Raw genomic sequence first — 14,069 nt, forward strand, 5'->3', positions numbered from 1 at the left:
GAAACATCCTCAGGCTCTCTGCCAATCCAGCCTAGGGCAAAGTTTCCTCCCCAGCCCAAACAATTGGTCCTTGGACACATGGGCATGGCGGGTGCTCCCTCAGAAACCTGCAGACCCTGAGTCGAGACCCGCTGCTCCTTTGCAGGGGTGAGCAGAGAGTTTCTCTAGGGGCAGGTTCTCACCTTGCTTGGGCAGCTGCTCAGGAGAGACTCAAAAGCCCCTCAGCTGGTTAGCCGAGTGCCCACTGCCAGGTTTTGTTTCTACCGGGGGTGCACATCTGCACTTGACTTGCTATGTGTGGAAAAAATTATTCCAGAAATGGGTGGGAGAGATGAGAGGGAAAACTGGGCGGGACCCTGGCCTAGATGGACACCTGCTCTGATTCAGCCTGCCACACCCACCTTACAAATTGTCCCTCCTGGCCCCACAGCAGTTTGTCGGAAATCACTCAACTTTCTCCTCCCTTAGCTTCTTTCCCGGGGAATACCTGAGGCAACCAGCTCAGATCACATTGGGGTAATCCAGGGAGGTCCTGAATGATTCAGAAAGGCAAATGTAGTGCCCATCTCTAAAAAAGGGAAGGAGCCGGACCAGGGAGCTACGGACCAGCCAGACTCAGTCCCTGCAAAAAATCACGGAGCTGATCCTCACGGAATGCATCCCGAGATACATGGAGGGCAGGATGCGCCAGGGCACGTCCTTGTCTTCTGTGATGAGCTAAGCAGCTGTGTGACTAGTGGGGATGCAGTGGGTCTGATATGTGGTGACTTTAGAAAAGCTTTCGGTACGGCCTCCCACAGTGTCCTTGCAAGCCAGCTAACGAAGCATGGCTTGGGCAAATGCACTGCAAGGTGAATGGAAGGCTGGCTAGATCACTGATCGCTACCATTGAGTCCATGGCTGGGTGTCCACATGGCAGCTGGTATCAAGCGGAGAGACCTGGGGTCGATTTTATTTAACACCTCCATTAATGAGCTACACAATGCAGTGGATTGCACTGTCAGCAAGTTCCACTGCGCTGGGGGAGGGGAAGAGGCTCATGCACTGCAGGGGAGGGAGAGGCCCAGACTGACCTGTACAGATTGGAGGATTATAAAGAACTAAATGAGTATATGGAGAAATACCAAACTCATGGAGCTGGGAGGAACATTCAGAGGTCATCAAGTCCAGTCCCCAGCACTCGCACCAGGAGGTATCACCAGCCCTGGCTGATTCTTATTTATTGACCCCAGATGGTGCCCTCAAGGGCTGATCTTACAACCCTCCAGGTAGCAGGCCACTGCTCAACCCACCGGGCTACCCTTACCCCCCCAGGGCTCACTGACGACCACTGCAGAGTCCTGCACTTGGTTATGGGAGAATCCCAGGCTCTGTTACAGGCTAAGAGACAGTTGTGCAGAAAAAGCCTGGGGATTACAGTGGACAAGAGGTTAATGGCATATTGGGCTGCAAGATGTGCACACATTGGAGACAGTCCAGTGGGGGGGCAACAAAAATGATGAGGGGGCTGAAGCACAGGGCCTCTGAGGCGAGGCTGAGGGATCTGGGCTTATTTAGACCAGAGAAGAGTCGGGGGGATTTGACAGCAGCCTTCAACTGCCTGAAGGGGCTCTAAAGAGGCTGGAGAGGCTCTTTGCAGTGGTGGCACAGGGTACAAAGAGCAGTGGTTTCAACTTACCGGGGGGAGGTGGAGGTTGGATATTAGGAGAAATATTTCTTCCCTCAGAAGGTGGTGAAGCACTGGACTGTGTTACCTGGGGGGTGTGGAATCTCCATCCCTAGAAGCTTTTCAAAGCCAGGCTTGAAGAAGCCCTGGAGGGGATGGTTTAGTTGCTATGAGCAGAGAGATACACCTTTACTGTAGATCTGGAAGGGACCTTCAGAGGTCATCGAGTCCAGTCCCCCGCACTCACAGCAGGACTGATCACCATCCCCGAACGGCATAACTATCTGTTTTTTAACGTATTTGCCCCAGCTCCCTAAATGCCCCCTCAAGGATTGCACTCACAGCTCCGGGTTTAGCAGGCGAATGCTCAAACCATGAAGCTATCAGGGTGGAACTAGAGGGCTTGCTGAGGTTTCTTCCAAGCCTAATCATCTACGATATGTGTTAGCTGCAACCTAGAGGTGAAGGCTTGGTTGAGTAGATGGTGTCGCCAGGAAGGCTTTGGTTTCTTTGACCACGGGATCCTTTTCCGGGAAGGACTGCTTGGCAGAGATGGCGTTCACCTTTCAAGGAGGGGGAAGACCATACTCGGACACAGGCTGGCTAACCTAGTGAGGAGGGCTTTAAACTAGGTTTGACGGGGGCAGGGGAGCAAAGCCTGCAGGTAAGTGGCGAGCATGGATACCTGGGAGATGAACTTGAAATGGGAGAGAGTATGGGCTACACTGGGAGAGTAAAAAGAGGGCCAGGGCAAAACTGGGAGGCAAGACCAAATCAATGTCTGAGATGCCTATATACAAATGCAAGAAGTATGGGAAATAAACAAGCAGAATTGGAAGTACTAATAAATGAATACAACTATGATATCGTTGGCATCACAGAAACTTGGTGGGATAATACTCATGATTGGAATGTTGGTATTGAAGGGTACAGCCTGCTTAGGAAGGACAGACAGGGAAAGAAGGGAGGAGGTGTTGCCTTGTATATTAAAAATGTACACACTTGGACAGAGGTGGAGATGGACGTAGGAGATGGACGGGTTGAAAGTATCTGGGTTAGATTCAGAGGAGTAAAAAACAAGGATGAGGTCCTACTAGGAGTCTACTACAGGCCCCCTAGCCAGGTGGAAGAGGTGGATGAGGCTTTCTTTAAACAGCTAACAAAATCATCCAGGGCCCAGAATTTGGTGGTGATGGGGGACTTCAACTATCCAGGTATATGTTGGAAAACTAATACAGCAGGGGACAGACTTCCAATTAATTCTTGGATTGCATTGCAGACAACTTTTTATTCCAAAAGGTTGAAAAAGCTACCGGGGGGGAGCTGTTCTAGATTTAATTTTAACAAATAGGGAGGAAATTATTGAGAATTTGAAAGTGGAAGGCATCTTGGGTGAAAGTGATCATGAAATCATAGAGTTCACAATTCTCAGGAAGGGTAGAAGGGAAAAGAGTACAATAGAGATAATGGATTTCAGGAAGGCAGATTTTGGTAAACTCAGACAGCTGGTAGGTAAGGTCCCATGGGAAGCTAAACTGAGGGGAAAAACTGCTGAGGAGAGTTGGCAGTTTTTCAAAGGGACATTATTAAGGGCCCAAAAGCAAGCTATCCCGCTGCGCAGGAAAGATAGAAAACATGGCAAAAGACTGCCTTGGCTCAACCAGGAGATCTTGCATGATCTCAAAATAAAAAGGAATCGTATAAGAAATGGAAACTAGGACAAATTACAAAGGACGAATATAGGCAAACAACACGAGCGTGCAGGAGCAAGATTAGAAAGGCTAAGGCACAAAATGAGCTCAAACTAGCTACAAGCATAAAGCGAAACAAGAAGGCTTTTTACAAATACCAAGAGAAAGAGAAAGAGAAAGACCAAGGAGAGGGTAGGGCCATTGGTCAGTGAGGAGGGAGAAACAGTAACAGGGAATTTGGAAGTGGCAGAGATGTTTAATGATTTCTTTGTTTCGGTCTTCACTGAGAAGTCTGAAGGAATGCCTGACATAGAGAATGCTAGTGAAAAAGGGGTAGGTTTAGAAGTTGAAATAAGAAAAGAACAAATTAAAATTTACTTAGAAAAATTAGATGTCTGCAAATCACCAGGGCCTGATGAAATGCATCCTAGAATCCTCAAGGAGCTGATAGAAGAGGTATCTGAGCCTTTAGCAATCATTTTTGGAAAATCATGGGAGACGGGACAGATTCCAGAAGACTGGAAAAGGGCAAATATAGTACCCATTTATAAAAAGCAGAACAAGAATAACCCGGGAAACTACAGGCCAGTCAGCTTAACTTCTGTGCCAGGAAAGATAATGGAGCAGGTAATTAAAGAAATGATCTGCAAGCATTTGGAAGGTGGTAAGGTGATAGGGAACAGCCAGCATGGTTTTGTTAAAAACAGATCATGTCAAACCAATCTAATAGCTTTCTTTGATAGAACAATGAGCCTTGTGGATAAGGGAGAAGCGGTGGATGTGGTATATCTAGACTTCAGTAAAGCATTTGACACGGTTTCACATAATGTACTTATCAATAAACTATGCAAACACAACTTAGATGGGGCTACTATAAGGTGGGTGAACAACTGGCTGGGTATCTGGACCCAGAGAGTAGTTATTAATGGTTTTCAATCCTGCTGGAAAAGTATAACTAGTGGGGTTCCGCAGGGGTCTGTTTTAGGACCAGTTCTGTTCAATATCTTCATTAACGATTTAGATATTGACATAGAAAGTACACTTATTAAGTTTGCAGATGATACCAAGCTGGGAGGGGTTGCAACTTCTTTGGAGGATAGGGTCATAATTCAAAAGGATCTGGATAAACTGGAGAAATGGGCTGAGGTAAACAGGATGAAGTTTAATAAGGACAAATGCAAAGTGCTCCACTTAGGAAGGAACAATCAGTGTCACACATACAGAATGGGAAAGGACTGCCTAGGAATGAGTACAGCAGAAAGGGATCTAGGGGTTATAGTGGACCACAAGCTAAATATGAATCAACAGTGTGATGCTGTTGCGAAAAAGGCAAACATGATTCTAGGATGCATTAACAGGTGTGTTGTGAACAAGACACGAGAAGTCATTCTCCCGCTCTACTCTGCGCTGGTTAGGCCTCAGCTGGAGTATTGTGTCCAGTTCTGGGCACCGCAGTTCAGGAAGGATGTGGAGAAATTGGAGAGGGTCCAGAGGAGAGCAACGAGAATGATCAAAGGTCTAGAGAACATGACCTATGAAGAAAGGCTGAGAGAATTGGGCTTGTTTAGTTTGGAAAAGAGAAGGCTGAGGGGGGACATGATAGCAGTTTTCAGGTATCTAAAAGGGCGTCATAAGGCAGAGGGAGGGAACTTGTTCTTCCTGGCCTCCGAGGATAGAACAAGAGGCAATGGACTTAAATTGCAACAGGGGAGGTTCAGGTTGGACATTAGGAAAAAGTTCCTAACTGTCAGGGTGATCAAACACTGGAACGAATTGCCAAGGGAGGTGGTAGAATCTCCATCACTGGAGATATTTCAGAAGAGGTTCGATAGGTGGCTTTCAGGGATGGACTAGAAAGTGCTTGGTCCTGCCGTGAGGGCAGGGGGCTGGACTCGATGGCCTCTCGAGGTCCCTTCCAGCCCTTCTCTTCTATGATTCTATGAATGATTCCACGGCATAACTAAGTGGGGAGCGGAAAAAATTGCTGTGTTAATTTTCAGTTTTGGTCTCATGGGGCTTGAGCTCTCAGCCTGTATAGCGAGAGGATAACTACAGCCAGGCAAGGTCCCAACAGGGAGCAGGTTGCAAGCCTGTTAGCCCACAGCTACAACAGCTGCTGGCCGGGGGGGGTGGGAGGCAGGGGGCTGGCTCAGTCAAACATTGCTCATAAAGGTTGCAGAGTACGGGTCACACCTGTTCCCCTGGAGGCCACTTTGCAGATGGGCTTCACTTCTCCAGCTAGAAGTGAGAAAACCAGGAATGTCTTTCATCTCTGACATGATCTGAGGGATGGGCACATGGCACTGTCAGGGTAACCTCAGCCGGCTCCCCAGGAGGCAGCAACAGGAGCCATGCACGTCTCCATAGAAACAGACGTTCCCAGTTCCAGATCCATAGCCCAGCCTGCCCCAGCCTGGCTGTGCTCCTGGTGGTTATGGGTTAACTAGGGCATACGTGACTTGTATGTGAGGTTGCACTGGCTGCTCCTCTGCCAGATCCTAATGCTGCAGGTTGCCTGACCTTCACGTGGTGCTGAGTGACACCTCCAAGTGTAGGTCAGTGGAGGATCTGGCCCCTGGCAGCCTGTGAGCTCAGATTTTGGGTGGAGGGGAAGGGCTGATCTTGCGCACTCCGACAGCCTCTGAGCATTAGCTCACAGCATTGGAGGTCTCCTGTCCAAACAGATCTCCTGCACCTCCCACGTTCTCCTCCGGAGCCCAAATCTACCTGCTAAGGACCCTGCTCTTGCCGGTGTCAGTCTCTCTTCACGGCAAACCTGGAACCCAAAGGCCATGAGCAAGCGGGACCTGGGTGGGATCTGGCAGGCGGCTGGGGGCACAACTGCCTCCTGCACCCCACCGGCAGCACTGGTGCTCTGGGGGACACAGACCCACCTGAAGCAGGAGAAGATGCCGATGGCCAGGAGCAGTGCAGCCAGGGAGGCGGAGTAGCCACAGGTATAGAGCGCCTTCACAGTGGCAAAGTAGGTCCCCTGGAGGAGAGAGGCACAGCTGAGCTGGCAGCTCACCAGGCAGTGGTGCATGCAGCTGGGTGCACCACTGACTCTCTGGGGGTGCTGCTGACACACTGGGGGCCCTGCTGCACTCATGCCATCATCCACCAGGGCTGCGGGCGACCAGCCTGCCCCAAAGAGCCCCTGGCAACCTACCCCAGCCCCAGAGGCCTGGGCCCACTTAGGCTTGTGGTTTTGCACCCAAACACCTGGGCAAAAAGGGACACTGGGGTACGAGTCGGCTCTGCTGCCCAGGCCATTAAAGTCCTGTGGGTGCTAAGGTGGGCTCCCTGCCTCTCCTGGCGCCGCACTGCTCCTGGAGGTGTCACCCAGTCCCAGCAGCCCCTAGGCATATGGTTCAGCCAGGGACTGGGAGGCGGGGGGTCTACACTGTTGCTCCACCCAGAGGGCCAGCTCCACAGCTCCCATTGGCTGGGAACTAAGAGCAATGCCAGCTGCAGGGGGCAATGTCTGGAGCTTCCCTGGCCAAAGCAGGCACCCAGCTAGGAGCTGCAGGGCATGATGACTGCTTCCTAGAGCCGTGGTAAGCACCGCTGGGAGCCTGCACCCCCTCCAACAGGCCCCGCCCCACGCCCCAGCACCCCCGCCTCTCTTGCCTTGGCTTCTGGCTCCGTATTGCTGCCCTCCAGCTGGCAGGCCTGGTGGTAGGGGGGGCTGTGCCTGCTCCAGCCAGACTCTGTGCAGTTCCGGCGTATCAAAGCTGCAGGGCAAAGTGGAGCTCTGAAAAGGGCCTTGTCCCTGTTTCCATGCCCACACCCCAGCCCTCTGCCCCGCCCCGAGGGGACACCACCATGTCGGGGCGCTGTTCGAGGAGGCTGAGATGAGCCTTTCTGCTTCGCCGCCGTGCCCGAGGAATGGAACCCTAGGCACTAATGCTGCCCCAGGTACGTGCTCTGAGGGGCACGCCCAGTACACCAGAGAGCCACGCTGCATGTGTCAGGTGGGGTGGGCATCCCTGCGGGCTGGGGGAAGCCCAGGAGCTTTGCTGTCTGGTGACCTGTACATCAGAGCTCCCCGCCCCAGCTCGCTCTGTGACAGCGGTGTCTGGTGACCTCCTTCGGCCGCGCCCCTATAAGGAGGGGTGGAACCGGAGAGAGCTGCGCGGATGGGGCAGGGAGCTGGGCTGGCACTGCTAGGCCCGCCCCAGCTTCAGCCTGTCCATCGGCCACTGCGAGTGTCCAGCTCCCCCAAGAGCCCATGAATTGCCTCCAAGGGGTGACTCTGTCCGCAACGCCCTCTGCGGACCCTGCGTTAGCCTGAGCGCAGAGGGGAGGTGGCACCTGACTGGGTGAGGGATGCAGGAGGGGCGCACAGGCTGTGTCTCTGCTGTGGAAGGAGTGGGGGGTGATTCCTGGGGAAGTCCCCACTCTCCCCACAGGCTGCAGGTACAGCCTCTGCTAGAACCAGTTTGGGCTGGGCCTGAACAAAAGGCTTTGTTCTGTCTGAAACGGGAACAGCCAAAGCGAACAAATATTATTCCTCCCGCCCCGCCCCCCCCCCCCCACCATTCGCTGCAGAGTCCTATAAAGGGCAGCCTCGGGCACATTTACTCTTTGCTGAAGACGGGTCACCCCAGCTGTCGTCTCCGCCCCCCGGCAAGGCCCACTGAGCACAGAGCCCCCAGCACGGTGGCTGCAAGGGGGACCAGCCCCTTTGCTAGAGGCTGTGGGGCTCAGCACCGCACCTGCCGATTTCTTGAATATCTGAAGGATCTCTGGACAGGGCACAGCTCGGGACTGGCCCATTGGCGCCGCCGGCCAGCAGCTGACACCGTCCCACTCCGTCAGGCAGCCTAGGAACCAAGGACAACATTAGCATCGGGCGCCATGTGCTCTCTGGACAGCAGCAGCCATCATTTGATGGGGTCAGGCAAGTCACCCCCAAGAGAGGGGGGTCTCCTCCTCAGCTGCCACCCTCCCCCACCCACAACTGCCTTCTCCCGCATCCCAGACTGACTCGCTGCCCGTCAGGAAAGGAGACCGTTTGCCCCAGACCCGAGCGTTAGAAATAAACCCGGCAAGGCAGCGGCAGACGCAGCGCTGCCCATCTCTCGACGCCGAGGTGCAGATGCTCTGGGAGAGGAGAACAGCAGCTCTGCAGCAAGCTCCTCTGTAAAGGTTTGAGCCCTACGGCACCTTCCTCAGCTGCGCCACTGCCTGCCCCACCATGGGATTCGGCTGCACGCAGGGCAGGGGGTGTGCAGCGGAGGGCCTCGGTCACCCATCCGAGGAGAGCTCTTAAATCTGCAGGTAAGCAGACAAAACCCCTGAGGCCAATGGGTCAACTCTGCTGAAGCGAGCAGGAGTTTCTCTTCTTAAGGTCTGACACTGTTGGGGTCACGCAGCCACTGACAGACATCAGGTAATCAGCCAGTTAGCCCACCCAGCGCAATAGGCAAGTATTGTCCCCTACTGCACCAATGGCAACACAGAGTCTTAAGGGACTGTCCCAATGCCACAGCGCCACTCAGTGGCAGAGGCAGGACTACCAGAACTGAGGCACCCACGCCTTCCACTGCCGCATGCATTCCTGCAGACGTCGGCTCTGGAGTGGAAACAGCTGCCTTTGCAGCCAGGAAGCTGAGTCCAACCCCCTCATGAGTCTCCAATACGACGCAACAGTTTACATTGGTACATGCACACGCCATGACAATGGACGCGACTCAGTTGACGGCAAGGGGGCTCCGTCATCCCCTAGGTCGCTCGACATAGCCCCCATTACACACCCTGTTATACACAGGTCTAAATGACCTGTGTATAACGACCTAACCATATGTTGCATATTTCCAGTTTCTCTACATCACTTCGGCACATTTGTGACCCAAATTAAACACAGCTCTCCAGCTGAGAGCTGACCAGTGCTGAGCAGAGTGGGATGGTCACCTCCCATGACTTACAGGCTGTGCCTCTGTTAATGCAAATCCCTCCCCTTCCCACCCCGCCAAATAATTGCACTTGCCTTTTTTGGCAACCACATCACTCTGTGGACTCATGTTGATGCTTGAGACAGCCAAACTCCCAGCCCCTTCTCAGCAGACTGCTGCCAAGCCACTTACCCCCATTCTGTATTTGTGTGGGTAGTTTCTTCTGTAAACGTAGCACCTTTCATGTGTCTTTGTTGAGTTTGATTTTGTTGTCTATAGCCCAATTCTCCAGTTTTTCAAGATCCTTTGAATTTTAGCTCTGTCCTCCAAGGTGCTGGCCGTCCCCGCCAGCTCTGCCCCGTCTGCAGATTAGATCCTTCTGCTCTCTACACCTACATCCAAGGCTTTAATGAAGATGTTTAAGCCTGGTCCCAGAACAGATCTCTGTGGAACCCCACTTGAGACCTCCTTCCAGCGTGACTTCACTCCATTAATAGCTACTTTTGGGTTGAAGTTGTTTAACCAGTTATGGAGCCACTTCATGGTAGTTCTGCCAAACTTGTAGTTCTCCAGCTGATTTCTCAGACTGTCATGTGGAACAGGATCTAAAGCCTGGCTGAAGTCCAGATAGATTATGTCCACTGCATTCCCTCAGCCACCAACCCAGTGACCTTTCCCTCTGGGAAGGAGATCTCGCTGGGTTAGCAGGATGTCGTCTTTCTAAGCGCAGGCTGACCAGTGTCCCCTCATTTTTCCCACCCCTGAACAGAAGTAATTTTGTTATGTGCGCTGATGCGGAGGTGATCTGTGACCCATCGCCTGCACAACAGTGCACATAACAAGCTTCATGTAGCAGGGGAGCGAGGAGCTGGCAGTGTCGGGGGAGGCTTAGGCATGGGCAGGGAATTGGGATCTAAGGGTCTGGCTGGTGCTCCAGGCCATGGGGTGGAGCCAGGTTCGGGAGGGAAGGAAAGTGCTCCAGGTCTACTGCGAGGAGAGAGGGCTTCTCCAGCTCTCACACTGTGCGGCACCTGGGCTGTGGGAGTGGGGTAAGAGCATGTCTCCCCACCGTGGCAGCGCCAGGGCTGCAGAAAGGTGGGGGACAGGCCACCCCAGGCTCAGGGCCAGGCAGCCCAGGCCACTGCACCATGGCAGAAGCCAGGACAGGCCCCTGCTGGAGGATGGGAGAGGTGGCTTACAAACCAAGCGAAGAAGACGTTAAACTAGGTTAGTCAGGGGACGGTGGCACAAACGCTGAGGTAAGTGGGGAAGGAAGAAGGTACAACAAAGGAGGACCACTCGCTCCAAAGGAGAAAGTGGGCCAATCAGCTTCTTATCTAAGGTGTTTGTACACAAATACAAGAAGCCTGGGAAACAAACAGGAGGAATTAGAGGCTCGGGCACAGACAAAGAAGTATGAGGTGGTTGGAATAACAGAGATTTGGTGGGATGACTCCCATAACTGGAGCACGGTAATGGAAGGGTATAAAGTGTTCAGGAAGGACAGGCAGGGGAGAAAAGGAAGCCGCCTACTTCGAAGTCCCCTTATTCCCATGAGCTCATGGGAATAAGGGGACTTCGAAGTAGGCGGGGGCCTTTCGAAAAGGAGCCCCGTCTGGACGCACCAGCGCGCGGCGAGCCACGTCAATTTCGAAGCGCCGCTGCCGCCCGCATGCTAATGAAGCGCTGAATATGCATTTCAGCGCTTCATTAGTAAACTTCGAAATGGCCATTTGCGTGGCCATTTCGAAGTTTGGGACACGTGTAGACGCAGCCCAGAAGGTACATCCTGTAACTGTGTGTGGGGTAAAGGGCCAAGAGCTCCCAGCAAGAGACCGGGTTCTACTGCATATGGGGATGGTATCTGGGTGAAGGGGGTTTGTCTCTTCTTTGCTTAGATATACTGCATCTGTCGCTGTAACCTTGGGGTAAGTTATGGTCATTAAACAAGCCATTTCTATCTCAGACTCTGTGCTTGCGAGGCAGGGGGAGAACCGCCTTACAGGCACCCAGCATGGGGGTGAAATTGTCCCAGGCCACTGGGTGGGGGCTCGAGCCGGTTGGTTGTATCCTTGACAGGAAAATCCCACAAGAGTTGAACCCAGCCCTTCTGGCAGGCATCTGGCATTAACAGAAGGGTTACGTAAGTGGGGGCTTGTCAGGGATGTCTTTTGCTGGGTAGTACCCCTCGCAAGCACACACATATATATATATAACATTGTAAGAAGCAGTTCTGTTGTTGCAGGATAAGTTAGAGTTTATACCATGGCTGGCTGTATGCTAGAAGACTGGTGTGAGGAGTTGAGTATCGATCCTTGAAATTGTCTATTAGTTTTAGGGATACCTGAGGGTATGGAAGATGGCCCAATTGAGGCCCTTCTAACAAAAGCCATTGAGTCTCTAACGAAGTGTCGCATACAGGGGCGTAGACCTCAAGTAGACGACAAAGCATTTGTGATGCTATGTGAATTGGCGGTAGCTGTGGACTCTTTGCAGATCCCAAGTGAGATAAAGATTCCCACTGGCACCTTGAAAGTTGTGATCGCCAAGGCCTTTGCAACAGGCCCTGCCTCACATGCAGTATTTGAGGAGAAGATGACAGCCTTCTTGGCACAGGAAGGAAAGACTATGGCAGACGTGTCGAGTCTACTGAGTGCTGAACCATTGGCCCCTGGCCCTTCTATGGATGTATGGGCCAAAGCTTTGGGACAAACATTAGAGAAGGTCCTGCGACCTCATCATGAGTCTAGTTCATACCGTAAGTTATGCTTATTTTCTGGTGGTGCAGTCCCAATACCCGGGGAAGAAGCGTTTGAACCCTGGTTAGAACATACCACTGAAATGCTCCGAGAGTGGGCAGTACCTGAAGCTGAGAAGAGAAGGCGACTGATAGAGAGTCTCCGGGGTCCCGCGCTGGATGTCATTCGCACGGTGAAGCTGGGTGATCCGGAGGCTAGTGCAAATGACTGCTTAGAAGCTCTCACTCATGCTTTTGGGAGGATTGAAGATTCGGAGGAAGTTTATTGCAAGTTCCTGAGTACCAGACAACAGAAGGGTGAAAAGTTGTCAACCTATGTTCAGAGGTTGGAGAAACTACTGCAGAGAGTTGTCTTGCATGGAGCCATCACAGCGGAACAAATGGATCGAACTCGAGTGTCCCACATTGTGAGGGAAGCGCAATACCAGCACCCAATCCTATTCTACCTTCGGTTAAGGGAACGACTGGTGGCCACACCCAGCTATTCGCGATTGATTAGAGAGATCCGAGAAGAGGAAGAAAGGCAGGCCACCAGTGAGAGTTGGGGCACAACCGTCCAAACATGGCAGTACGGCCCTCTCGCAACCCCCCACAACCTTGATGGTGAACAGTGGAGAGGAGCTCACCCAGAAGGTGCAAGACCTGATGGTGCAGGTGGACGAACTGAGGGGCACTGTAGGTCCAGCCCGGTCACCAGAGAGTGGTGAACAGCTAGCAGCAGTGGTCCATACGACTGGGCTCAGGACCACTACTTCTACAGGTCAGCCAAGTATAGGATCATTCTTCTGCTACAAATGTGGTCAGGAAGGACACACTGCAGCAAGATGTCGAAATAGAGAAAATCCTACACTGGTGTACCAAAAGCTGAGGGTCACCTGGGAAAAGTCAGGAAATGGCTCCAGGGTTTGGGGAAAGGAACCACACACACCCTCTGGAATTGAAGGCTCCCTTAGAAGAGACAGACCCACGGCCTTCCCACAAGGACTAACAGGGCCCAGAGCAGAAGTCAATGTGAAGGTAGAAGGGGTGGAATGTAGAGCCGTACTTGATACAGGATCTCAAGTGACGATCATATTCCAGTCATTCTATCAACAAAGGCTTGGGCACCTACCTATCCAGCCACTGACGGGTCTCGGCCTGTGTGGACTCAGCATGAATGAATACCCCTATGCGGGATATATCATAGTGCACCTAGAGTTCCCAGAAGAAGTGGCGGGGGTAAGAGAAGAGGTGGACACAGTTGCCTTAATATGCCCCGACCCCAAGGGGATCACTGATGTGTCGGTGCTAACAGGGACCAACTCCAGTCTCTTTAAAGTACTGGCAGAATACTGCAGACGACGGGCCGGGGACCAATACCTGAGCACCCTGATGATTCATGCACTTTGTGCTGAAGCCTACAAGAAAATTGAGGATTCTAAACAGGAGTTGCCTGAACTACCAATGGGTGCCCTGAGGTATGCGGGCACAACTCCCATAGTAGTGCCTGCAAGGACAGAGCAAGAGGTGCTCACTAGGAGTACCTGGCTAAAGAGCAGCGGAGGGACTCTAGCTATGGTAGAGCAACCAGCTGACGGAGGCCTTCCTGAAGGAGTGTTGGTTCCCAGTGGGGTTATAGCCTTACCTGCTGAAGCACAGGAAGAGGTGACTATACTAATCGCTAATGAGACGAGTCGTGATATTGTTATAAAGCGAGGCCAAAAGACAGCAAACCTTTTTGAGCCTGATGCAGTGGTAAAGCCCCAGTGTGGTACTCCGGCCCCAACGATAGATCCAGAAAAATTTGACTTTGGAGATTCACCACTGTCTGAGGAATGGAAGACGCGGTTAAGGGAAAAGCTTTGCAAGAGAACAAAGGTATTATCACTGCATGAGTGGGATGTGGGATGTGCAAAAGGGGTTGAACATAACATCAGGCTGCATGATTCTCGACCCTTCCGGGAGAGATCTAGGAAGATCGCCCTTTCTGAGATGGAAGATGTGCGATGGCATCTTCAAGAGCTGGCAGAGAATGGCATCATTACAGAGTCCCGCAGCCCATATGCTTCACCCATTGT

General features: G+C 52.4%; 1 protein-coding gene across 1 annotated transcript in view; it reads right to left on the reverse strand.

Moving 5' to 3' along the window:
- Positions 1–14,069, reverse strand: part of LOC142002539 (vasoactive intestinal polypeptide receptor 1-like) — an 87,899-nt gene that overhangs the window by 51,510 nt on the left and 22,320 nt on the right. Inside the window, exons 3-5 of the mRNA XM_074978717.1 lie at positions 8,076–8,183; positions 6,988–7,091; positions 6,252–6,349 (exon numbers count right to left, since the gene is read on the reverse strand). Coding sequence (XP_074834818.1) covers positions 6,252–6,349; positions 6,988–7,091; positions 8,076–8,183 — 310 coding nt within the window. The remainder of the gene's footprint in view (positions 1–6,251; positions 6,350–6,987; positions 7,092–8,075; positions 8,184–14,069) is intronic.

This window comes from Carettochelys insculpta, chromosome 28 (genome assembly GCF_033958435.1).
Source record: "Carettochelys insculpta isolate YL-2023 chromosome 28, ASM3395843v1, whole genome shotgun sequence".
Lineage (NCBI taxonomy): Eukaryota > Metazoa > Chordata > Testudines > Carettochelyidae > Carettochelys > Carettochelys insculpta.